At 44.8% G+C, this 25879-nt stretch overlaps 1 protein-coding gene across 1 annotated transcript; it reads left to right on the plus strand.

Annotated features, from left to right (window-relative positions):
• Positions 1–1788: 1788 nt before the first annotated feature.
• On the plus strand, positions 1789–20785 carry LOC125408358 (uncharacterized). The gene is made up of 5 exons (XM_048446612.3): positions 1789–1925; positions 3675–3807; positions 9884–9976; positions 12471–12574; positions 13526–20785. The coding sequence occupies exons 1-5, from the start codon at positions 1872–1874 to the stop codon at positions 14861–14863; spliced, it is 1722 nt and encodes a 573-aa protein (XP_048302569.3). The 5' UTR covers positions 1789–1871; the 3' UTR covers positions 14864–20785.
• The last annotated feature ends 5094 nt before the right edge of the window (positions 20786–25879 follow it).

Raw genomic sequence — 25879 nt, forward strand, 5'->3', positions numbered from 1 at the left:
TGAATAAGATGTATTTGCATACAATCATTTCATTTTCAAAACAGCTTAACTCTTGTTCGTTGTGGTTTTGAAAACCTTATAAATAAGCTGATGTAGAAGTTTATAACTAAATTCTGTAGAAATGCTGCTCCGACAAATCCAAACCTTCTTCCAAGCAGTATAAGCAGAATGGACTTCAGCACCCCTAAGAGCCACTTCTGTATCTCATCTGGTTAAAGCGGGACTAAGGGACTTAAGGGTTCTAATTCCTTCATGTCTGTCACTTGCCCCTCCCCCAACCAGGACGAATCTTTCCCTGACATCCTGGGACAGAGAACAAGCCACCAGATGGTCCATCAGCAATGTCTTTAGAGACTATTTCTCAGAGACAAAGGGGGCATGGTCAGAACCAAGGTAAAGCCACACTGTAATCTGCGCCTGCCAGCTGAAGCAGAAAGGTGGTAGTTCCGAGGTTACCACATAGGCTTCAGGATAAAACCTTTTCTCAAACCAGCAAGATGGAATTGCTTATGTCCACCCTTCCAAAGCGAACCAGAAGCCAGGAGATTATAAAACATGATTCCTGGCAGTAGCTAAACATGCTCTAGCCTCATTTCCTGCTTACATTCTATTTTTTTTTTTACTTATATATTTGCTTCACAGACTGACATGATCCTCCTCAGGAGTGAGGGGTTAAACCAGCAAGTGCAGAAACGTAACCAGTCTGGCAGAACAAATTCTCTTCCTTGGTTTTTTTGTTGTTGTGGTTGTTTTAAACATTCTGTTAGGTAATTTGCTAATGGAATTTGTGTAACTGGTGGAAATTCCACATCATTTATTGTCAGAAAAAGTTAATTTTTTTCATTTATAGTCTATATACCAAGAATTATTAAGTCTTGAAACACTTATCACTTGATCGTTTATAGCACTGGACAAAGCTGCATGTGCTTAAACTCTGTCTCAAATTATGCTGATTTCACACTATATGGACGTCTATTTTTATGAATCATAACGATCACTTTTATAAAGATATTCTCAACCAGTCTGCCTTCATCTTAGGCTTGGAAGCCATCTTATATTACAGACAAACTAGGTTCATTCCTGTTTATGATTAAATCTGTTTCTCAAAGATTGAGCTATGGCCTGCCTGCAACCTTAACTACAAATGGCTCTGCACTGCTTGTTCCAGGAAACCGCAACCAAGCCTCAGTTTCAAAAGGTAGTCGAATCTGTGGGATTAACAGTGTAGTGCACCTTTTAACCCTGCACTAGGAAGGCAGAGGCGGGCAGATCTCTGTGAGCTCATGGCCAGCCGGGACTACACAGTATGTTCCAGAACAGCCAGAGTTATATTGAAAGACCCTATTTCAGGGGGTTAAAAAAAAAAAAAAAAAGTCATCCGCTGGGCGGTGGTGGTGCACACCTTTAATCCCAGCACTCAGGAGTAGAGGCAGGCGGATCTCTGTGAGTTGGAGGCCAGCCTGGTCTACAAGAGCTAGTTCCAGGACAGGCTCCAAAGCTACAGAGAAACCCTGTCTCGAAAAACAAAAACAAAAACAAAAACAAAAGCAAACAAACAAAAAAGTCATGACACGATTTCCACTTATAAATACATTTTAGACGATGTAACCTTAATTAGAAGATTCAGTGTAAATGCACAGCTGGGGCTGGTTCTCCCTGCCGTAAATATTCGCAGCCAAGAACTTGTCATTTACTGTCCCTTAGGGTCTGAGAAGGTGGGCCGAGCCGTCTCCGAGGCCCTGTGGTGATGACCGTCCAATCAAGCACCCGGACGGAGAGCAGGGGCGGGCCGAAGTCTGCGCCACCTGTTCGCCATCTTGGGTCCGGTCCAGGTGTTCCGTGCTGCCCAGGCGTCCCGGGAGGTTCTGCACATGGCCGCGCGAGGAACCATGGTGTGCACCCTGGTGCCCCGGAATCTGGAGATGGTGAGTGTGTGGCGGGTGGTCCCCAGCCCCGAGTCCGCAGTCCCCCAGCCGGATCCGGGCACCCCGCGCATCCTATCGCCTCCCTGGTCCCCGCTATCCGCCGCTCTGGCCCCGAGCGTGTGTGGTGCCGGACGGGAAGGGAAGCGATCACCATGCCTGGACCCTGCGCCTTGGCTCTTTGTTGTCTATGCCCCTCGGCTTCTCATCTCTGTCCCCTGGCTCCCGCCGGCCAATTCCCGACACTGCTCTAGGGTTTTAGGTGTTCAGCCTGGTGCCTAGACGGTCTCCCATCTGTCCCTGGGACCTCAGCTTGATTCTGTCTCCCTGGTACCTGGAACTCCATCTATTTGTGTCATGAACTCTTGGCTCTGGTGACCTTAACTGTTTGGCAAAACACCTCTGGCCCGGGCCTGGGCATGCCATGGGGGCCGGGGCCCGCCTGTGTGTTCCTGCGGCTGGATAGGTGTGCAGAGGACAGCAGAGGCACTGTGCCCGCGGGTAGTGGGACCCACACGACGGGCGCGGGGGGCATCGCGGAGCGCTGGTGTTATGCCTGGTGAGCAGATCACGGTCACACCACGCAAGAGCATGCAGTGGCTAGGCCTCTGGAGGTTGATTTCGCCAGGGGCCCTGCAGACTGCTAAACCTAAGACCCTTTATCAGCCTCTCCTCCCTCGGGCCCAGCACTTCCATTTTCCCTGTGTCACAGTGAACGTGGATGGGACGCCTTTTCCTTTATTTGGCAGGTGTGTCTGTGTAGCCCTGGTGAACCTAGTACTCAGGCTAGAGTGGGCTAGCCTCAAATTCACAGAAATCTGCCTGCTTCTTTCTCTACCTCCCCAGTGCTGGGGTTAAAGGCATGCACCACCACCGCCCAGCTTTTGTTTAAGGTTTTAAAGAACTGAAAAGTCGATTTATAAAATGCTTTTACTAATTTTCATATTAAGAATAGAGTGCGGAATTCCCTCTTTGGTCTGCCCGTTTCCTCTTATCACTTGTAATTCGTCTCTTTTTAAAACTGTTTTTATAGTTATATGTAGAGTGCAGACATTCTGCTACGTGATGCATTCAATATCTGGTGCAAGTCTGTTAGAATTCAAACCGCCAAAAGCCACTGGGCCGGGCGGTGGTGGCGCATGCCTTTAATCTCAGCAGCACTCAGGAGCCAGAGGCAGGTGGATCTCTGTGAGTTCGAGGCCAGACTGATCTATAAGAGCTAGTTCCAGGACAGGCTCCAAAGCTACAGAGAAACCCTGCCTCGAAAAAACAAAAACAAAAAGCCAGTGGAAGAGAGCACTCATGCAAAGTCGGTGAATGGACAGAGTTCTATATTTTTCTCCCTTTTAATTACTTTACCACAGAAGTAGTGAAGCGCTCATTCGATTTTAGATCCAGGGAGACTTGCATGTGCCCAGATGCCTTTGTTTCCAGAACTTTAGGTATTTCTGTATTCAATAAACTGAGGTCCTCGGTACAAGGACCAACTTCTTTCAGGAAGTGGAAAATTTCAGAGAACTTGGAGATTTCATTTGGGAAATCACAGTAAGGCTGTCTGTGTTGTAATCCTTTGGAAAACTCTGACCATGTTTTTTGAAATTCTTATATTAACAGATTTTTGGATTGGTTTTTCTTTCTCCCATGAAACAAATCAAAGGTTGCCTGCTATGAGACTGCCACAGAATAGAATGAACCCCCACTTTCTGTTCCAAAAGCTGAAGACTTGGGTTGAAGAGAACTGTGTCGTTACAGGAGCGGGAGCAGGTGTCATTTGAGGACGTGGCCGTGGACTTCACCCGGGAGGAGTGGCAGGACCTGGATGCTGCTCAGAGGACCCTCTACAGGGACGTGATGCTGGAGACCTACAGCAGCCTGCTGTCCTTGGGTGAGTCAGACTCCTCTAGAACCTCCAGAGGCAAGTCTTTCTTTTTTTAGTTGATAAGGTAGGAATCACTGTTAATTTAATATTAATCCTGTATTGCACATTTTCAAGTGTGTGGGAGCAGTGGTTTTTGCAGCACCTTACGCCATTTGTAATGGTCAGACGATGGATGTGAGACATTTATCAGCTCGGCTTTACTGTTTTCTGTTGTGAACATTTCAAATTTATCTGACAAATGTCTTGAAGAATTTAATTGCTTTTGATCATGTTTGCTGCTCTGTAGAATATAAGTTCGTCATCGCTTCCATAGACATCCCGGTAAAAACCACTCACGCCTTTCCAACCCCAGCGTGTGTTTTTTTCCACGCGCGCGCACGAGAGAGAGAGAGAGAGAGAGAGAGAGAGAGAGAGAGAGAGAGAGAGCGCACGTGCACATGTGTGCCTATACATTTCACTTATGTCTTTGACTTTTCTGGGAAATATCCACTCACTACACATATGGAGGCCTTCCTACCGTCGGGATATTCAATGTCCTTATATGTTATGGATATTAATGTCATATTGAATGAGTCATTTAGCAGTATTTTCTTTTTTTAAAAAGATGTATTTGTTTATTATGTATACAGTATTCTCAGTACTTTGCCTGCAGGCCAGAAGAGGGCACCAGACCTCAATACAGATGGTTGTGAGCCACCATGTGGTTGCTGGGAATTGAACTCAGGACCTTTGGAAGAGCAGGAGGTGCTCTTAACCACTGAGCCATCTCTTCAGCCCAATATTTTCTTATTCTGTAAGTTGATTTCTTCTAATTGTCTGCTTTTCTGTATAGATGATTTGGAGATTGATGCTGTCCCACACGTATTAAAACACTGATGCTGCCCGTATATTCTAGAACTTCATGGTTTTCAACTCTCATATTTAACTTTGGACTCAGTTTTAGTAGACTTCTATGGTGACAATGAAGCAACCATCACCTCTGTTTACTTAGCTTTGTGAATGTCCTGTATCTTAGCTCAAAATTGACACATGAGAACTTCCCTTGTGAATATGAGTTCTTAGACTTGTTGAAATCAGTTGGTGGTGGTTAGTAGTCCATTACACCAACATAACACCGGAGACAGGCATTTTAAAAGGAGGCACAGTTTGCTTTTGCTCGTGGTTTTGTTTCCAGTTGATTTAGAGCTACAAATCCATCTTTATTTAAAAATCTGAACTAAAATTTGGCATTTTCCACTAACTAAGGGAGCAAAGATCTGCACAGGCACATACCTTTTGCTTGGCTCGTGCCGGCTGGGCCCTTTACTTCCTTGACAGCTCTGACAGCAGCCGTCGCTGAGCTTTCCTAACTTCTGATTTCTGACTCCTGTTGGCCACAATGTCAGGAAGAGATCAGCCAGAGACAGCCGCGGAGGGTTTGACGGCACAGTGGTTGCTTTTGAAGTTTTCTGACTGCCCTTTTATATGCAGTTTTTAGAGAGGGCAGCCTACCTTATCTGGCCAGAAATATGTCTCAGAAAGGAATGCAGGGTTGCATTCTGTATTAAGAAATGACAGAAGGAAAGATGGGGAGGAGCTTGGCCTTTGGTGAGAAAGAACATCGTGATATCAGATATGTGTGTCTAGAGACCTCAGCTTGTATTGGGAAATAGTGTTGAAAGAGCACATCTCTGTCCTGTTCGGGACCTCAGAGGAAAACATCTCGTGCGTTCTCCATTGCTTATGCTGGAGGCTACGGATTTATTGATTGTATGTAATCATTACTCTGTGGAGACAGTCATGCCTAACACATGAGGGTTTATATGAAGATAGGGTATTATTATTAGTTTGTTTGTTTTTCAGACAGGATTTCTCTGTGTAGCCATGGCTGTCCTGGAACTCATTCTGTATACCAGGCTGGCCTTGAACTCAGAAATCTGCCTGCCTCTGCCTCTTGGGTGCTGAGATTAGAGGTGTGCACCACCACCGTATTTTTAAAATTGCCCTTCATGCATCTGTTGTGACATTCCTATGGTTTATTGCTCGATGTGTAAATTTGATGATTTAAACTTGTGAATTTCCGGATGGGCATTTGGTGTTGTAGGGCAGCCACCAGAGAAGACAGCTTGGACATGGGTGTGAGCCATTAGAAAGTCTTTATTTCCTGGCCTGGCAACTACACAGGGTGTTCAGGATCCCAGTGAAGCACCAGGCCTTTCTCAGTGGGGGCTTTTACAACACAAATTACATCCTGGGTTGACATACTTCAGTTGACAAGAACAGTTAGCCGGAAGCAGAACTACAGAAGCCAGAAAACAAGGTTGGTGCGTTTAGAGACTGTCCCAGAACTATGGGCTCTGACGGGATAGACCTTTGTTTTAGTTTTGGCGAGTGGAACTGTGTACGTGCTGTGTGTTGTGATCTGAGGGGCGCCTCCATCATGGCGTCAGTTGTGCTGAGGTCTGGGGCCTGTTACAGTGGGATCCCTGGGAGGAATCACAGGGATCCTTTTCATAAGCTTCTTATTTTCTTCTGTTTGCTGTTGGTGGTTTTCGGGTTATTTTTGTTTTGTTTTATTTTGTTTATCGAGACAGGGTTTCTCTGTGTAACAGCTCTGGCTATCTTGAAACTTGCTCTGTAGACCAGGCTGACCTTAAACACAGATTCATCTGCTTCTGCCTCCCGAGTCCTGGGGTTAAGGAACATGCCACACTTGGTCGTTTATAATCTTTTTATATGTTTGTTTTCTAGTTTTGTTGAGAATTTTTGCACCTGTGTTCACTAGGAATACACACCTGTAATTTAGTTGCTGTGTTCCTGTGTAGCTTGAACAACGTTGTAGTGTCCAGGTGGTCACAACAGGAGCTTGACCGTTCCTCCAGTAGCTCTCCGACGCGCAGCATCGCTACACTGTAGCTCTCCGATGCGCAGCATCGCTACACTGTAGCTCTCCGACGGGCAGCATCGCTACACTGTAGCTCTCCGACGCGCAGCATCACTACACTGTCCCCTGGAACATCTGGAATTCTGTTTGTCTCAGAGTTTCACTGGAGTGTGGTAGATGTGGAGTCGCTATTGGTCGGATCCATTACACTTCCTTTGAACTCTCTGGACCTGAGTGTGCTAATCTACCCCCAAATGTAAAACTTTCTCACTGAATCAATATTATAATGTCTTTTCCCTTCTCTTCTGGAATACTCTTCGGGTATTATTTTCTTTTTCATCAGTGGGAGGGAGTTGGGAGCAGGTGGCATATTACGTACATAATACATGCATGTATTACATACATGGAGGTCACAGGATAACCGCAGATTTTGGTCCTTGTGTTCCACCTTGAGATGGTGTTTCTTGTTGGTTTTGTGCTGCATATGTCAATCTAGGTGGCCCGTGAGCTTGCTGGGGATTCTCCTATCTCCATCTCCTGACGTCCACAGGGGCACCAGGGTAGCAGACAAGTGTGCCAAGTCTTCAGTTTTGGTCGTTGTTAGATTTTCTTAGTTTATGTTTTGTTTTGTGTTTATGCTGTGTACCTGAAATCAGGTCCTCATGCTGCACAGCCCTTTAACCCACTGAGTCATCTCCCCAGTCGCAGATAATGTGCTTCCCAATCACTTTGGAATCTTAGAATTTTACTTCCCAATCCCTGTTCATCAATTGAGTTCTTCTGTAAAGCTTTGACTGGTCTCCTCCCACACACAAAATATATTTAATAAACTTGTTATATAAAATCAAACACAAATGCTTATTAATAATTCAAAGTGACTTCTAGCCAGGAGTGCTTGTATTTAGGAAAACTGAAACATTTGCATATTCATAACACAGCTCCCAAATAACCACACAGAGACTTAAAATTAATTATAAATGCTTGGCTGATGGCTCAGGCTTGTTACTAACTAGGTCTTACAACTGAACTCATATTTCTTGTCTAAGATCTACCATGTGGTTGATGGCTTGTTACCTCACTTTCTACACGTCCTGCTTCCTCTGCAGCTGGCTTGAAACTCCTCAGACCCCGCCTTCGTTCTCCCAGCATCCTCCTAGTCTGGCTCTCCTGCCTACTCACTTCCTGCCCAGCTATAGGTCAGTCAGCTCTTTTAACCAATTAGAGTTATACGTGTTTACTCTGTACAAAGATTGATGGAAGGCGGTGTGCTGTATGGTCAGTAACCCTGCATTGTGTCTTACCCAAGCCTTGCTAACTGTAGTTACGCACTCTGGCTCAAAGTAAGGAAGTAGTGTTAGCAACATGCCTTCTCCGCAGCGGCTTGGGCCTTATGTTTAAATAAGTTCCTGAAGGGCATTCTCAGCCTGCATCAAAGGTGTTCTTTACCCTGGGAGGAGGGGAGTAGATGACCACATACATCACATACAAACTCATGACAACGAAGTTCCAAATCCTTCTTTGTATTTTGAACTCTACCTGTCCCGACCAGCGGGGCATGAATCGGGTACCCAGACCCTGGAGGAGAGAAGTGGAGGGACAAGAGACACAAGAAAATGGACAGCAAGTCTATATTTGCATATATACAAAATATGCAAATTTTATTTTTTCTCAGGAGCATTATATAGCAAAAGGGCAGGGGGTGGGTAGTTGCTATGCAGTTGTTCAAACTGAAATGTCAGCTCTGGAGATATTCCTAGCTGACAGGAAGAGATAAGGAAATACTGAGGGTCTGTAAATGTTAATTAACAAGGGGAATGCTAATTACTTCGGGGACCTGGGGCCTGCAGGTCTTGGGCTTTCTTAACTCACAGGAAGAGATAAGGAGATAGTGGGTTATAGCCTACTTAACTTGTGAACTAAGATGGCTTGACTGTCACCAATACAGGCCTTTGCTCCCGGCACTACCCGTGGTAATAATCAAACCATTTCATTCCAGAAATTCTCCATACTACAGTAAGTGATTTTTTATGAATTCCACAAATGTTTTTGCCCTCTTCCTTTTTCTAAACACAAGAAAGCTGTGCTCCCTAAGAAATAAATGAGTGACTGTTTCCTAGTCAATGTCTGGTCGTGGCCATGTCTCCTGGCTGCCCTCCTTTTCATCAAGAACATTCAAAGCAGTTTCCTACATACAGCATTTGGAGGCATATGCCATGTTGGCTCCTTAAATTTTTCTTTTTTCAATAAAAAGAAAATTTTGATAACTATATATATAATTAGACTTTTAGTAAGCTGCCTTTTTTAACCAAAGTCTTTGTTTGCACTCATTTATCTGAAAAGATGTTAAAGTTCTTACAAAACTTGACTTTGCTTTTAAAAAGTTAACTTAAAAACTTCTTGCCGTGTTGCTGGGCAACCGCTGTAGGGCCCCCACTTCTTCAGCTCAGCCTGCAGTAGGGCCCCCGCTTCTTCAGCTCAGCCTGCAGTAGGGCTCCCACTTCTTCAGCTCAGCCTGCAGTAGGGCCCCGCTTCTTCAGCTCAGCCTGCAGTAGGGCCCCCACTTCTTTAGCTCAACCTGCAGTACGGCTCCCGCTTCAGAATGTGCTCAGATTTCACAGGGGCCCAGGCAGAGCCTGAGCCAGCTGAGAATTCTACAGTGTGGCAAGGCTTCGCAGGGGCCAGGAGGGACTGATCTTTCTGTTCGCTGTACCTAGCATGTGATCAGAGGAAGCTGATCACACTGAGGTGCACTGGAAAAATTGGGGTGCCTGACTGATTTATTTGTGTGATCTATACAATAGGTTTCAAATTCCGATGACTCCACCCACTCCTGCCCAGGAGGAAGTCCTTCTCATACAAGAGGAAGGCTGCAACAAGTTGTAAAGTTATGGTCTATGTAATATTTTCTCCCTTTTCATTGTCCGCAGACCAGGTTTTTTGTTTTTTTTTTTTTTTTGTGATGATTTTCTCATTTTCAGTCTGTCCTAAATACCATATGTGTAGTCTCTAATTATCACTTCCGTTCTCTTCAAATCATCTCGTCATATTTCATACAGTGTAATGAGCCTGAAGATAGTCTTCCAGTCAACAAAGAAAGAGAGAGTATCTCTCCCCCAGGCCTCTAACCACTGATCATAGCCCCATTCGTGAATCCGAGCTGTCCGTTGTCGATCCGTCTCAGCACTCTGGCTTCATTCATCTATTGCTCCACACTTACAGGGCACTGTCTGAACAAACCTGAGTTGATCTTCAAGTTGGAGCAAGGACTTGGGCCATGTACTGCAACAGAAGCCTCGGACAGGAGCCGCCCAGGTCAGTGACTGCGTGGCGAGCGTGGAAGGAAACTCATTAGTCACAGGCCCGGTTGGACTTTTTCCCTGAGTTTTATCTAAAGTTACTCCTGAGGACTAAGTCTCATAAACAAACGCCGGCATGAAGAATGTGCTCAATATTAACTTGTAAACCAGAACACCTCTCAGATGAGGGGAGAAATCATACATGTGCTTCAATAGCAGCCTTAAAACAAATCACCTCAGCTTTCCAATCAGGGCTGACGCAGCAAACTAAATTCTTAGAAACACCTGCATTTGTTTGCTAATGAAAACACAGACTGAACAGATGGAAAGTGATATCTGAAACAAACTAAATGCGAAGGAAATCAAAACTAGGTTTTCTTATTAAAGTTGAAGCATATGCAAAGCAAAAGGAAGTCTGTTTATTATGAAACTATGGACTATTCATTATGAAGAGATATCAAATATAAATATATATGTCCTGAACATTTGTGAGCTAATATTCCTGTAAATGACGTGCCCGAAAGTGTCAGGTTCTATTAGTTGATGTCAGTACCCACTCCTGAAGGGATAGACTAAGCAGACAAGCCAGAACTCACACGGGTAAAACTCTGTTTCATGCTCAAAGCGGAGCATTTCCTTTAGTATAAGCAGTGAACCAGGGTGCTCGTTCTCTTTCTTCCTTCTTGTTAAAATAAGATTTAAACTGGGTGTGTTAGCATACAGCTTTCATCTCAGTGCTCTGAGCTTGAGGCCAGCCTCCTCTACATAGCAACTTTCAGGCCAACCAGAGCTACATAGTGAGACCCTGTCTAAAAACCTATGATAGAATTCAGAATTGCCTAGAAGCTCATGGGCCAGCTAGCCTGGGGTATGCAGTACAGGGGAAATAAGGAGAACCTGACTTGATGAGGTAGAAGAACGAACTCTGGAAATTTGTCCTCTGACTTCCAATCGTGTGTGTGTGTGTGTGTGTGTGTGTGTGTGTGTGTGTGTGTGTGTGTGTACATGCCTATATTCACCCCACCTCACATAATAGTGATGATGATGATTTTAAAAATTAAAAGCATACACACTATGGTCGATAATGTCCAGTTGTCCATTCGCTCACAAGTTTTTTATTTGTTTTTTTTTCTGAAATGAAATATAGAACTACTGTCTGTGGTAGGTTTCCTTTGCCTGTCTATACACATGATGGAAATTAATAAGGACAAAGCAGATAAACTTGTAGGCCCATGTTTACTGAGCAATTACAATAACTGTGGTATGATATTCTGCTCATCGCTGGACTCAGAGAAGGCTGTATATAAAAAGTGTATCACTCGGCCTTCGATAAGAATCATTGGCCAGGTGATGGTGGTGCATACCTTTAATCTCAGCACTTGGGACACAGAGGCAGGCGGAGCTCTGTGAGTTCGAGGCGAGCCTGGTCTACAGAGTGAGATTCAGGACAGCCAGGGCTATAAAGAGAAACCCTGTCTCAGGTCTTGGTCTTACAGAGACAGGGATGAAAGTGAAATAAGTTAGAATTGAAAGAGAAAATATCTCCTTTGTATTATGCACTGAACATAGAACTGAAGTCAAGAAAATAAAACCAGGTGGATTCAGTAGGGGTAATGAACCAGCTGAGGGGAAGATGGGAGAGTGCCTTGTCCAGTAAGATGTGGTAAGTAACTTTTAAAGTTTGCATTTGAGGTGTCATGGTGTATGCCTTTACTCCCAGCATTTGGTGGGCAGAGGCAGGTGACCACTCTGGTCTACATAGCAAGTCCTAGGCCAGCTGGAGCTACCAAGTGAGACCTGGTCTCCAGTATACACACGCTTTTCATTCAGAATTGTCAGCTATGCACAGAAAAATGCACTGCCGTAATAAACTTCTGGTCGCTATTTAGTTTTCATGAAGGTGTTTCTTGTTGCTTTAGAAGGTGAAGATGTGTAAAACGTGCATTAAAGAGAGAGTTTGGGAGAAGGTGTCTTTGCTTCTGAGTAAGACGCTTTGCCTCACAAACCCCACGGAGTGTTCTATTGCTTTTACCCAGTGTGAAGTAAACCTTTTAAACACATATATTTAGCAATCTTTTCCCTAACATATATTCCTGCTTAGGAGAGAAAACATTTGGCTATGCTTACATCTTATATATAACGACTTAAAAATAAATCTCTTTTGCCCATTAAAGAGGTGTGCTGTAGATGATATTATATGTATAATTAGTATCATAGAGGAATAGAGCAACCAGGACCTAGCAGGGGAAAATCACTGTTGGGACCTACAGCAGAGAAAGAGGTGAGTAGCTTGTCTTTGTGCTTCCCCAGAAGAAAACACAACAGTAAGAGTCATGACCCAGCGTGTAGTGTGTACTAGTCCCATTTGTTACACAGATCTGTAAAGCACTAAGATGTTCACACTCATTACTCTATAATTTCTATGAGGGAAAAAGTCCACTTTATGTTAGAATTGCATAAAAAGACTATAATGTGATTCATGGATAGGGATATTTTTAATCTAATTTCAGATCTTCCTGTATTGACTGCCCAGAATGTGACCAGCCAGGAAAATCATAAGGTGCATTTGTGGGAAGTTGAAACTCTCCAAACCAAGACATCAAGTGAAAAGATTGTAAGTAAAGCTTTAAATCTGGGCACTTCGTCTGAATCGGACCATAAAGGGGGAAGCCTATTATCCATATGAGTTTGATGTGAAGCTGGCAAGATGGCACAGTTATTACCGCGCTGCCTTGTGAGCGTGGGGACCTAAGTTTGTTCTCCAGGACCCAAGTAAAAAGTTGCAAGTGGCGGCGGGAAGTTCTTACCCCAGTGTGCAGGAGACTGGGAAAGAAGGCCGTCCGGGACATCCTGGACATCTTAACTAAGTCAGCAAGCCCCACCTTTAATGAGAGACCCTTCCTCAAAAATAAAGGTGGACAGTAATTGAGAAAGGCATCTGATGTCAGCCTCTGGTCCCCACCTGCAAGCACACTTTTGTGCATGCACACTTGCACACAGGCGGACACACTGGCATAAACATATATGTACTCACATCTTCCTGACACTCACAGACACTTAACCCAGGCAAGAATGTACTGTTTCTCAATATTTAGCTTCTTAATTACAGGGAGGAGAATAACTCAGTTTTTCATGCAGTCGGAAAACCTTTTGCATCCTGCATTTCTTGTCTATAACAACAATGATCTTTAGTATATTTGACCAGGAATATCATTCTAAGCTAACTCAGTGTGTTCAATACATAAAGAAGTTTTATTTAAAGATACCTGTAGTAAATTCAGTAAATATTGAAAAGTCATTTAAGTGACACTTGTATACGTAGCACAAAACATAGATCACGTGACGTTGTTTAGCCACTACTAATACATTTGGGATTCTGTGCTAAACTGTGTAAAAGTCAATTCAATAAATAGCAAAATGCACATGTATGAGAAATGTAAATGCACATGTATGAGAAATGTACATGTGCCTGTGAGAAATCAGACCTCACAGAACCTCAAGAATAGAGGCCAGGACAAAGGCCTCTTTGAAGGTATAAGAAATATAACAAATTCTTTATTTCAAGGCAGAGCTAAAGGAGCAGCAGGGGATCCATCCAGGGTCAAAGTCCTGTGGAACTGAGGCGAATAGGAAGACATTTCGCCAGAAATCACAGGGCTCCAGGAATCAAACGTCTCAGACCCGTAAGAAAATCGTCCGTTCAACTCTCAGTGAAGCTCAGAGGCTTCGTAAGGGTGGGAAAGGCAGGGAAGCTTCCTTCCAGAGCTCACATGCTACCGTCTGTCAGGAAGCGCCTACGGATGTGCAGCGTTGTGAACGTACGAAATGCAGCTCAGAACATCAGAGAATTCACACAAGTGAGAAGCCCTATGAATGTACAGCATGTGGGAAGACTTTCTCCTTCAGGTCATACCTCACCCAACATCAGAAAATTCACACAGGCAAGAAGGCCTTTGTGTGTTCCGAGTGTGGGAGAGCCTTCTACACTAAGGGGAGACTTACTGTGCATCAGCTAATTCATACACGGGAGAAGCCCTATGAGTGTGCAAGATGTGGGAAGGCTTTCTCCATCAAGACGTACCTCACTCAGCATCAGAAAATCCACACAGGCAAGAAGCCTTATGAATGTGCAGAGTGTGGGAAAGCCTTCTACCGACTAGCACACCTCACTTTACATCAGAGAACTCATACGAATGAGAAGCCCTATGCTTGTACAAAATGCCAGAAATCTTTCTACTGCCAGTCCCAGCTAGCCCTACATCAGCGAACTCATACGGGTGAGAAGCCTTTTAAGTGCATGGAATGTGGGAAACCTTTCTACTATAAGTCACACCTAACTCGACATCAGAGAATTCACAGCGATGAGAAGAAGCCCTTTGAATGTGCGGAATGTGAGAAAGCCTTCTACTGCAAATCGGACCTCACTGTGCATCAGAGGACTCACACGGGCGAGAAGCCCTATGCGTGTGTGGAGTGTGGGAAATCATTCCACCAGAAGTCCACACTCCTTCTACATCAGAGGACTCACATAGGTGAGAAGTCGTATGCGTGCTCAGACTGTGGCAAAGTTTTCTACTGCAAGTCACATCTCACTCTGCATCAGACCATACACACAGATACACGCCCCTATGTGTGTACCGAGTGTGGCAGATATTTCTACTATAAATCACAACTCATTGTACATGGGCGGACTCACACAGGCGATAAGCCCTATGAGTGTAGGGAATGTGGGAAAGCCTTCTCCCGCAAGCCGCACCTCACTCGACATCAAAGTACTCACACAGGTAAGAGCGATTTGAGTGCAAATAATGTAGGGACGCTTTCTGCTGCCAATCACAACTCGCAGTACACCAGGGAACACGCGCGAGTGGCAGGCGTTCTGAAGGAAAAGAATGCAGGATAGTTTTCTACTTCACGTCACGAGTGACAGTGGGCGGCTCAGGTGAGGAGCCCTGAGAAGGGAAGGAGGGAACTTTATACCGTGAGTCACAGTGAAGAATGAATGTGAGTGACCATTCACATGTGGCGGGAAAGTGCCAGGGGCTTCGTGCAAGTCACGGTTCTGCGGCATCCGAAGGGGTAATCAGCTCAGAAGCCCCGTGACCGTGTGGAGTGAAGCCCAGCTTTCTCTACGTCACCGCTCAGGCGCATTAGCGCTCTCACACAGACAAGAAGCTTTACAGATGTGGAGTGAAGAAAGTCAGTCCCCGTACCTGCCCCAGCACAAGAGGCCACATGGATGATAATATAAGGAGTATTGGGATTTTTTTTTTTAATCATTTATTGAAAACTGAAACTCGGGGTTAAATATTAAGAAATAAACGTGAGAAATTCACAGAGTAACTGAGAAACAATCCACTTTCTCTACTTCCTTAATCTAAGAGCAGGCAGCCCCTTGGCCCCACCTCTTTCTTCACTGTGTGCCTTTTTCTCCTCTTAGTCAGCCAGAGAACTCAATGGCCCATTCTGGTCAGCTGAATGTGAACTTTGTCCCCTAAACTGAGATCAACTCCGTTGGTGGTGGTCCAGAGCAATCAACACCAGCAGATCTCCCCCAGCGCAGAAAAGCTTAGTAGACCCGTTAGTCCTCGCCTGACTACTTAGAATGCCCGTAAGTCAGAAGACTGATAGTTATAAGAACTATGAAAATGTATCCTTACTAAGCATCAGCAACACCCTACAGGATCAGGACTTCTGCCTGGGGAGGATTCTGTACTGCAGTTCTGTATGTAAGAAAATCCATACATGATAAAACCTAGGAATTTAAGGAATGTAAGAAAATTTTATGATACAGGAGCCAAGATGGCCGTGGTGCTTATGGCTCCTGCAGGGGGCAGTCGAGTCTCTCCTGAGCCCCCGTCCCCCACAACCAACCACCGCTGACAACCCACAGGTGAGAGACGCTTTAACCCAACCAGTGCCCCCTCCTCCCTCCCCATCACCCCTGCAGCCAGCATGGAGGAGCTGCCTCCGCCGCCGCCACCACCGCTACTGCCAAAACCTAATCCCAAACCTGAGCACTGCCCTACAACAGTGCATCAGAGAGAATGACTGTACCTTCACTAAATATGTCCTGGCACTTCTGTAATTTCTGATATCAGAATCTTTTAAAAATATTTGAAGATTCATTCAAGATGGTGGTGGTCACTGACACTGGTGGTACCACAGAGCAACTTGTGGGGTGGGTCCCTCCTGAGCTGCCCAAGGGCTACAGGCAAGACAGTCATACTCAGTGAGCCTTCACCAAGGGCAGAGCCATGTGCTGTGGCCTGGAGCTCTATCGGGTCCTGCCCTGGACACCCTGCCCAGCTGAAAGATCACCCTGACTCGGCAACAGCAGGATATCTGAGAGGAGCCTCAGCAATAGTCCAGTATTTATGGTGCTTCAGAAACCAGAGATCTTGAACCACACCAATGACTCATTGCAATAAGTATGTGCATATAAAGCTATTTGGACAAAAAAAATATACTGTGTGACACGCTGCAGTTTGCAATGCCACTTTGATAAATAAACATCCAACGGAGTGGCTGGAAGGACAGTGGGAGGGAGCAGCGCGTGAAGAAAGACAGAACTAGAGCCACGGTGGTGGTGGCGACAGGTGTGGGAGTGCAGCACGGGACGGGGAGCGTGCCATGGTCAAGTAGGGGCAGCAGGGTGGGGAGCAGCAGCCTGGATCACATGTGGGCTCCAGTCCCGAAGATGCTCCCCAGCCTCCAGGGTCCACTGGCTCCTAGCAACGTCAGGATGTCCATGGAGACTGGTTCATTTTCTGGACTGGGTCTTCTCACAAATCCTCCATGGTCCGTATTGCTATATATGGCCTGTGCTACAGCTGCCGCTGTCGTGGTGCTGTGGTCTGGACTGCTTGTGCAGGCTGTGTTAATGCCTTTAGACTGTGTTGCTACCAGAGACCATAAGGATGGCTGTGGCCTATGCTCCCTGTGGGGGCCGTGTTGGCATTAGTGGTCTGTGTTTCTGCCAGAGTCCAGTGTTGATGTCCTTGGTCAGTGCTGCCGCCTGAGACTGCTGATTTTCTTGGTCCACACTACTTGCTGCCATAGGACAAGTGGTTGTCTGTGGAATGGGCTGCTGCCTGAGGCCATGTTGATGTTTGTAGTCAGTGTTGCCAGCAGGTATCAGTGGTCTGGGCTCTTGCTGGAGGTCATGTTTGTCCATCGTCTGTCCCACCACAGGGGACGGTGTAGCTATCCACCAGAGGCCATGCTGATGTTTGGTCCATGCTGCTGCTGAGGGTCATGTTGGTGCTTGTGATCAGGGCCGCCAAAGAGACCTCGTTGATGTCTGTGGTCTCTGATGCCATTGGAGGCAATGGTGACGTCTGTGATCTGTGCTGATGTCTGAGGTCTGTGCAGCCACCAGAGACCATGATGAGGTCTGTGGTCTATGCTGTCTTCAGGGACCATGTTGAGGTCCATCTTCCATTATTCACAGAGGCCGTGTGGATGTCCGTGGTCAGAGCAGCCTTGGGAAACCATGTAGAAGCCCATGATCCAGGCTGCTGTTGGTTGTTGTGGGCAAGGAAGCATCTGTTGCAATGGTGTCAATGACTCCAGCCAGACTCAAAATTGAGAATAAGAGACAATGAAGACTTCTGCAACAACCTACACACACACACACACACACACACACACACACACACACACCAAGAGAAAAGAGCAGTCTAGACAGGAAGCCATTGAGAAAAGTCCTTAAATATTGTGATAAAGATGCTGAAGGGTAGCTCTTCACAGTTATTGACTTCTGGTGGGGGATGGGAAAGGACTCAGTTATCTTTAAGGGGCTGGGCCCTGGGAGTTTTACCACACTCTAATGAGTATATGGCACTATGAATTGTACTTGGTGTATTTGGGGGCAGGGCACAAGGGTGGGAGGTTGGACCTGGGAGGAATGGGGAGTGTGACCGGGATACGTAGTTTGAAATTCCCAAATAATAAAAATATTATGCTGGAAAAATGTCTCTATTATAAAAAGCAGAGAAGAATCTTATGAAATCTCAGTGTCAGTGTGTACAAGTGGACGGGCAACCGTGTGGATGTGAGGAATACAGAAAAGGCTTCCCAGGCAATTGTGTCACTTTGCCTCTGAAACCTCGCTCAGTTGAAGGACCACGTGAGAGTAACGAACACCGGAAAGCTCTGCCCTGAGAGGGTAGACAGGCCAGCCCTCACATTACCTCTTGTAAGCGAGAAAGCGTGCCAGGAAATACTTAGCCATGTAGTGACACATGCTTTCGTTGCTAATTAATTCATGTCCTGGTGCAGCAGTTTTATTAAGAAACCAATGTTGAATGCTAGTCTCAGCCAGATCAGTGAAACAAACGTCGGGTGTGGTAGCGCATGCCTTTAACCCCAGCGGAGACAGGCACCTGGGAGTCTGAGGCCTACAGCCAGGGCGAGACAGTAAGACCCTGCCTGTAAAGAACAGTCTGCAGAGCATTCTACGATACGCATGACTTGTCACGTCAGCCACACGGGCTGGGAAAAACACAAATGTAAAGAGGGCCAAAGCTGTCTTCACTGAACACGGAAGACCCTGCTGGCACCAGAACTTCAACAGCAGCGAGGAGTACAGTGAAGGAAAATATGAAGCCATCATTCACCTGCTTTCTTATCAAACATAATGAAATCTTGCAAACGTGAGGACTATGATATATTGATATATATATATATATATATATATATATATATATATATATGGATTTTAGCTTTACTCATATCATTGGACATCAAATTACTTTTAAAAATTCAGGCTGTTGATTAATCTCAGTGGTCAACCTCATCTGCTCTAGACTAGCCTATGTGATGATCCTTTGAGGAAACCCGTGGGGGAATATATTATATTAATTATGATGGGAATGCATACCCACCCACCGTTGATGGTGCCTTGACCTGGGCTAGAATCCAGGGCTGTATACAGAGACAAAAACTGACCAAGGCAAGCATTGCTCTTTGCTTTGTGACTCTGGGTACACTATTACAAGCTGCTTCAAGCTCTCATTGTCTTGACTTCCTCTTCTGGTTTGAATAAGACTTTTCCCCTTTTGGTTCATGATTTCAGCACTTGGTGGTGCTGTTGCAGGTTATAGAGTCTGCTGGAGGATGTATGTATGTCACTGGTGGTGGGCCTGGAGTTCATGATCTCACCCAACTTCCAGGTCTCACTTTCTGCCTCCTGTATGCAACTGAGATGTGATCTTCGGGTTCTCACTTTTGATGCTAAGCCTTTCCACCAGTATGAAAATCTAGTCCTCTAGAATTTTAAGCCAAAATAAACTCTTCCTTCTGTTTTCTTTGGTCACGGTGTTTTATCACAGCAACTGAATGTAACTAATACAGAAGTTGGTGCCAAGAAGTGGGGTTGTTGTTGCAAAGAACCTGAAATGTTTATTTGGAGGAGTACGGAAGACTCTAAGGTAGGGGAGGGAAGCATGTGACTATTGTAAGCAGACATCAGCAGACTGTCCTAGTACAGGAAGATAACAGTGTGGAAGCAGAGGCCTGGATCACGGGGTTTCAGAGGAAATAAAACTATTAGCACCAGACTACTCTAGTCCACGTATGCTGCGCCTTGGCACGGAATCTGCTGCCCTCTGCCTTTATCCCAAGAACTTGCCTGCAGCAAAATTAAACAAGTCTCATTTCTTTGATGTAGGAAATTTCAAGACAATATAACATTGCATCTGTAGTATGGCTATTACTGATAATTTTTAGGTAGATCTTCGTCATGAAGGAAACAAAAATATTGTTGGGAGAGAAAAGGGGCCTGAGAAACTTACTATTACAGCCAGGGCATGTGCAGAAAGAGGCTGTAATTATTAGAAAGATTAATTAACTAATTAATTACTCTTACAGCCAGGGCATGTGAGGAAAGAGGCTGTAATTGTTAGAAATATCAACGCTCTTAGGGAGACCTGCGCTCTGCACAGGAATAATTGGATGAGTGCCACCAGGACAAGATCCCACCCAGCTAAGCTCTGAATTTGTGGGAAAAGTAGACCTGGGAGACGTCCTGGTCCTGGAAAACACAGCATGCCAACACTGATGCTGATTGTACTCTACGGGAGCAAACGCTGGTCCCAAGTGGCACTGTTATCCTCACAGTGCTAGCAGAAGAATGAAAGATGTAAGGCAGAGGGGATCGTGGAGTCATCTTCTTGGTTTCTGATAGCCACTGAGTCCAAGTCATGGTGGCAGGTCTGGCATCCCTGTGGAAAGGCTGTGGGAAGCTCTTGCATGAAGCTGTGAAAGTGAGGCCCAAGTTGCAGTGAGGACCCCAAGCTGTTAGAGGGAAACTCTAGAGCCACAAGACATCTGCAAAGAACTGCAAACGGGTAGTAGAACCTACTTAAGAGAGAAAAATATTGTAATGAGTCTTTCGCTATCCTGCCAACTCCCAAATAAAGACATGGAGACTTATTATTAATTATGAAATCTTGACCTTTAGCTTAGGCTTGTTTTTAACTAGCTCTTATAACTTAAATTAACCCATATTTTTATTAGTGAATGTCCTACTATGTAGCTTTACCTCTAACCCATTCTGTGTTGGGCCAAAATTATCTCAGGGCCTGTGCCTTGATGCCTGTAGATCAGAGAAAAGCCTGGCTCGAGTTTGAAGGATAGTCTCAAAGCTACTGAGTGAGGATGAGACAGCAAAATCTAGGTAGATGCCCCTCCAGTGAGAGGGAGGGCTTGGCTGTCTCTCATTGGCTGGAGGTACCCCCGCATCACATCAGCCCCTATGATGTCACTTAACCTATATAAGCTGACACTCACAGTAATAAACTGAGTTCCTGCTTTGACTTGACTTCCTATTGTGTCCTGCTTCGTGGGGCTACAGAAGGGGTGGATAGCACGCCATTCCCTGGGGAATAAGGCTAAGGAGGCCAGACAACTGTGCCCAATGTGGGGCTCGGCTGGTCCCGGGGCTAAGCAGTCAGTCACGGTGAGTGGGATCCCACGATGGCTAATAAAACTCCACACAAAAATGGCCCAGTGCTGAGGCGCTGAGATGTGTGCTACTCTTCCTAGGCCTGGAATTGTCACCACAATGCAATCCAGACATGGGAGGATATAATTACCCTGGCCCCCTGGAGGAAAACTGTAACTCTATCTAATATTCAACTCCATCAGAGACTCAAAAAGGATATAATAATACTTGATGAAACAGGAAGGATAGGGCGGGAACTCGAGCAGGGAAGGTGCCTGGAGGCAGAAACTGAAGCAGAAGCTATAGAGGAACACTGCTTACTGGCTTGCTCCCCATGGCTACCTCAGCCTGCTTCCCTATTGTACCAAGAAACACAGGCCTGGGATGGCACCTCCATCAAAGACGTCCAAAGTTCCGAAAAAAAATCTACATTTAACTATGTTGTTTCCACTTGCATTATAGCCTCCAATTTTAGTTCACTTCCAAAGGATTTTAGGGACTCAGCTCCTGAAGAGGCACAATTAGAGCAATCCTGGAGGCCGTCACAGGTGGATTTCACTGTTCTGCTGAGGCCTAGCAAGGGAGAGGCTTCTTTCTGCTCAGAAGAAAGGACTCTACCTCTGCCTAGGGCAGCCTGGGCTACATGGCAGGACTCTGTTTGAAAATTATGTGTTTGGATGCAACTCAGTGGTAGAACTCTTACTTCCAACCCACTAGTGAGGACTTGCCACCTTATCCTGGTATACACACCAGCTTCTTTTGAGATGTAATAATATAGTGCTGTAAATCTTCATTAAAAGTAAAGGCTAGAGACAGGTCTTGGGAGTTAAGAACGTATGCTTCTTTTCCAGAGGACCTGAGTTTGGTTCCCAGCAAACATCAGGTCTTTCATTGCCACCTGGAACCCCAGTTCCCAGTGAGTCGACATCCTCTTTCGGCCATCGGTATATATACATACAGAGAAGACACATATGGACAAAAAATAAAGATCAGGACTTTACTCAAGTATGGTTGTGTTGCCAATGATCAGGGTTTCTTTTTGTAAATTCTTAGTCTCATTGATGTTGTACTCTATAAGAAACTCAAGGACCTTTTTATTATAATTTTAGAAAGAAATGATAGGCAGTCAAGCTGTTGGCCTCAGCAGCTGCCTGGAAGACAGAGATAGGTGAGATGAAGAGAGATCACCATGCCTTTTGAGTTAAGGTCCAAGAAAGCAGGCAGACTCAGCTACGGGGGTCCGCAAGCAGCTATGTCAGGAGAAAGGTCTTCAGAGACAGTGAAAATGTCCATGGTGTCAGAACAAGTATGCTTAGGATTTTGGATATACATGGGGGGGCAGCATTATGGATTTTGATTAGAGTTCAGAAACTCATGCAGCCTTAGCAGTAAAGATCTGCAAGCAACTGCACCAAGGGAAATGCTTCACTAAGGAGACAATTACTCCTATCTTTTAGCATATCTCATGTGTCAGCTTTCTTGAGGTGTTCTTCTGGCCAGGTGATTGACATTGCTACTGGTGGTCATGGTCTAGGATGGATTTTCCCAGGTTCTTATTCTCTTACCAAAGAAAAGAAACTAGGCAATCATACAGATTTGTAGAGAAGCAAGAGAGCATTGGGAACAAAGGGATACTACAGATCAGAGAGAACTACACTGTCAAGACTGAGAGTTGGCCACATGAGAGTCCTCAAGGACCCCTATTATTATCTGGAGGAGCTAGCTACAAAGGAGTATGGTTTAGATTGAAAGATTGGATCATTGTCTTAGTTTGGGTAACTATTTCTGTGAAGACACACCATGGCAACTCTTATAAAGGAAAACATTTAATTGGGGTGGCTGGCTTACAGTTCCAGAGGTTCAGTCCATTATCATCAGGATGGTGAGCATGGAGGTGTGCAGGCAGATGTGGTTGCTGGAGCTGAGAGTGATACATCTTGCAGGCAACAGAAAGTCAACTGACTTAAAGGTCACTATTCCAAGCATACGAATCCTCAAAGCTCACCCCTACAGTGACACACTTCCTCCAACAAGACCACACCCACTCCAACAAAGCCAAACCTCCTAATAGTGCCACTCCCTACAACATTATGGGGGCCAATTACATTCAAACTGCAACAATATAATCAATTTTTTACTTTGAATGTATTTTCCCATACTGAATCTAATTTTAATCATGTGTAGACCAATTATGTATACATATAAAATGGTATACAAAGAATTCCCCCAATAGATTTTCAAAATTTTGTTTTACTGCCTAAGCACTATAATCAGTTCAGGCCAGACCAGCCATCCGGATATTCATATGCAGATTCTTTGGGAGTAAAATTGATAGAAACTGTTCAGCTTGATTGTTACCACGGGCATGAGAACTTACATGTTTGCACTGTTCAAAGACATGCAGCCTGATGCAGATGCGGCACCAAGGGATTTCTGGGGTTACCAGATGCATGATTTAGAGAGGACTGTGTATGCATCATACAGACTGCACAGTTTGTTGTTAATCCCAGAGTGTGTGTACATACATAACCCAAAACCGATGTTCTATGGTGACTGAGGCCCAGTTGATTTACTGGTGTTGGAGGGAATAATAGTAAGCACTATTCTAATCCTCAGGACAGATTAGATTGTCATGTCTCTACACAAAGCCAGAGGAGGAACTCAGGTCCTAGTCTACCAGAAGAACATAGTTTTTCATTAGTGAACCTCAACAAAGCCCTCACATCTCCACTTCCCTTTCTTTCGTACGGTATTTAAGGTTTTAAGGATGGGTAAGCTTGTAGAATCTGCTCCAGTGGGTCAGCTAGGACACCTGAGTAGGGGCAGTAGACTGAGAAAGGAAAGAAGACAGGGCAGAGTCAGGAGGACTCCCAGTCAACACCAGACAGCCCCAGGTTTATTTCAGAACCTGCTTCTATACAGATTAAAGGCAGATTTTCCAGCAGCATCTACATTTAAAAGTTTTAAAACAAATAAGGCATGATGCAATGCTTCGGTGCATTGTGTGGTGACTGAGGGTGTAACTCCCCCTTTTTATTTTTTGTAATTGAGTCTTACAATGCCCATGTACCTTTTCAACAATGCCCTGCCCCCGAGTAGCACATGGTCCAGAGGCTAATATTGGGATTTTAGCATCATCAGCTTAATGGTACAGATAGGAATTATCATTTATTTAAAGTATCAATGATGCAAGAACCAACACAGTGGAAAGCACAAGAAAATGACCTTAAGCCCAATCTTATGAAGATGATAGTGGTTCTTAAAGAGGAAATGAACAAGTTCCTTAAAGAAATTCCAGAAAACACAAACAGGTGAAGGAAATGAATACAACCATTCAAGACCTGAAAGTAGAAATAAAAGCAGTAAGAAAACACAAACTGAGGGTACCCTGGAGATGGGAAGTATAGGTAAGTGAACAGAAAAAAAGGACAAACATCACTAACAGAATACAAGAGATGGAAGACAGAGTCACAGGCATAAATATATGATAGAGGAAATAGATACATCTTATACTTGTCTGAATGACTAAGATCAAACACACGAGTGACAGTTCCTGCAGGAGAGGATGAGAAGCAAGGGGAACACTCCTCCATTGCTGGCAGGAGTGTGTCTTGCGGGGGGATTATTGTTAGGAGACACAATGACCGTGGCAACTCTTATAAAGAAAACATTTAATTGGGGAGCTTCACAGGACTGATCCAAGCCCTCTGCATATGCCACAGTTGTGTAGCTCAAGATTCTGGTTGGACTCCTAGCAGTGGGAGCAGGGGCTGTCTCTGACTCTATTGCTGTCTTTTGGGACCTCATTCCTCATACTGGATTGCTTTGTCCAACTTTAATAAGAAGGGAGGTGCTTAGTCTTACTGCAACTTGATTTGCCATGTTTTCTTAACATTCATGGGAGGCCTGCCCCTTTCTGAATTGAAATGGAGTAGAAGTGGATGGAGGTAGGCAGAGGAGAGATGGGGAGGGGCTCGTAGAAAAGGAGGGGGAAGCTACAGTCAAGATGTAAAAAATAAATAAGTAATAATAAAAACAAATGTTTCCATCTTGAACAGAAACTAATAACTCTTAATAGTACTTGATTGATATATGTACATTACATTTAAAGGAATCTAAGTGATATTTGAGCTTATAAATAATAAACAAGTTAACGGTTAAAAAAAACATCCTAAAGGCTAGCAAGCACCTATATAAATGTTTAGCATCCTTAACTATCAGGAAAATAGAGCTAAAAACTACTGTAAAGTTCCATCTCACCGCAGTCAGAATGTTCATCATACCAATACAAATGACAGCAGATATATTGCTGGCAGAAATATGAACAGCCTGTTTAAAAATCTGTTTGGATGCTGGGTTGTGGTGGCACTTGGGAGGCAGAGACAGGAGGAGCTCTAGTCTCCAGGGCCAGTCTGGTCTACAGAGTGAGTTCCAGTAGAGCCAGGACTTCACAGAGAAATCCGGTCTTGGGAAGGAAGGAAGGAAGGAAGGAAGGAAGGAAGGAAGGAAGGAAGGAAGGAAGGAAGGAAGGGAGAGAGGGAGGGAGGGAGGGAGAGAGAGAGAGATCACTCTGGATATTCCTCAAACTAGAAATAGAACCCAGTTATCTTCAATCTCTATTTATACTGAAGGGATTTTATATGCCATCAGAGATGTTTTCACATCTGTGTGGTGTCAGAGGGTCTTCTTTCTATGTGTTGCTTTCATTGGTCAAATAAAGAAACTGCCTTGGCTTTTTGATAAGGCAGAATTTAGATAGGTGGAGTAGACCAAACAGAAAGCTGGGAGGAAGAAAGCAGAGTCAGGCAGAAGCCATGGCTCTCCTCTCCGAGACAGACGCTGGTTAGACTCATGCCAGTAAACCACAGTCAAGTGGCGATACACATTAATGGAGATGGGTTAAACTAATATGTGAGAGTTAGCCAATAAGAGGCTAGAACTGACGGGCCAGGCAGTGTTTAAATGAATACA

Source organism: Myodes glareolus, chromosome 4 (genome assembly GCF_982192425.1).
Source record: "Myodes glareolus chromosome 4, mMyoGla1.1, whole genome shotgun sequence".
In the NCBI taxonomy this organism is placed as follows: Eukaryota; Metazoa; Chordata; class Mammalia; order Rodentia; family Cricetidae; genus Myodes; species Myodes glareolus.

Bases quoted from the DNA above. Each gene is read 5' to 3' on its own strand.
- LOC125408358 (XM_048446612.3), top strand. From the start codon at position 1,872: ATGGCCGCGCGAGGAACCATGGTGTGCACCCTGGTGCCCCGGAATCTG. The intron at 1,926-3,674 runs GTGAGTGTGTGG...GTGTCGTTACAG, and splicing joins TGCCCCGGAATCTGGAGATG to GAGCGGGAGCAGGTGTCATT. The intron at 9,977-12,470 runs GTCAGTGACTGC...ATCTAATTTCAG, and splicing joins CTCGGACAGGAGCCGCCCAG to ATCTTCCTGTATTGACTGCC.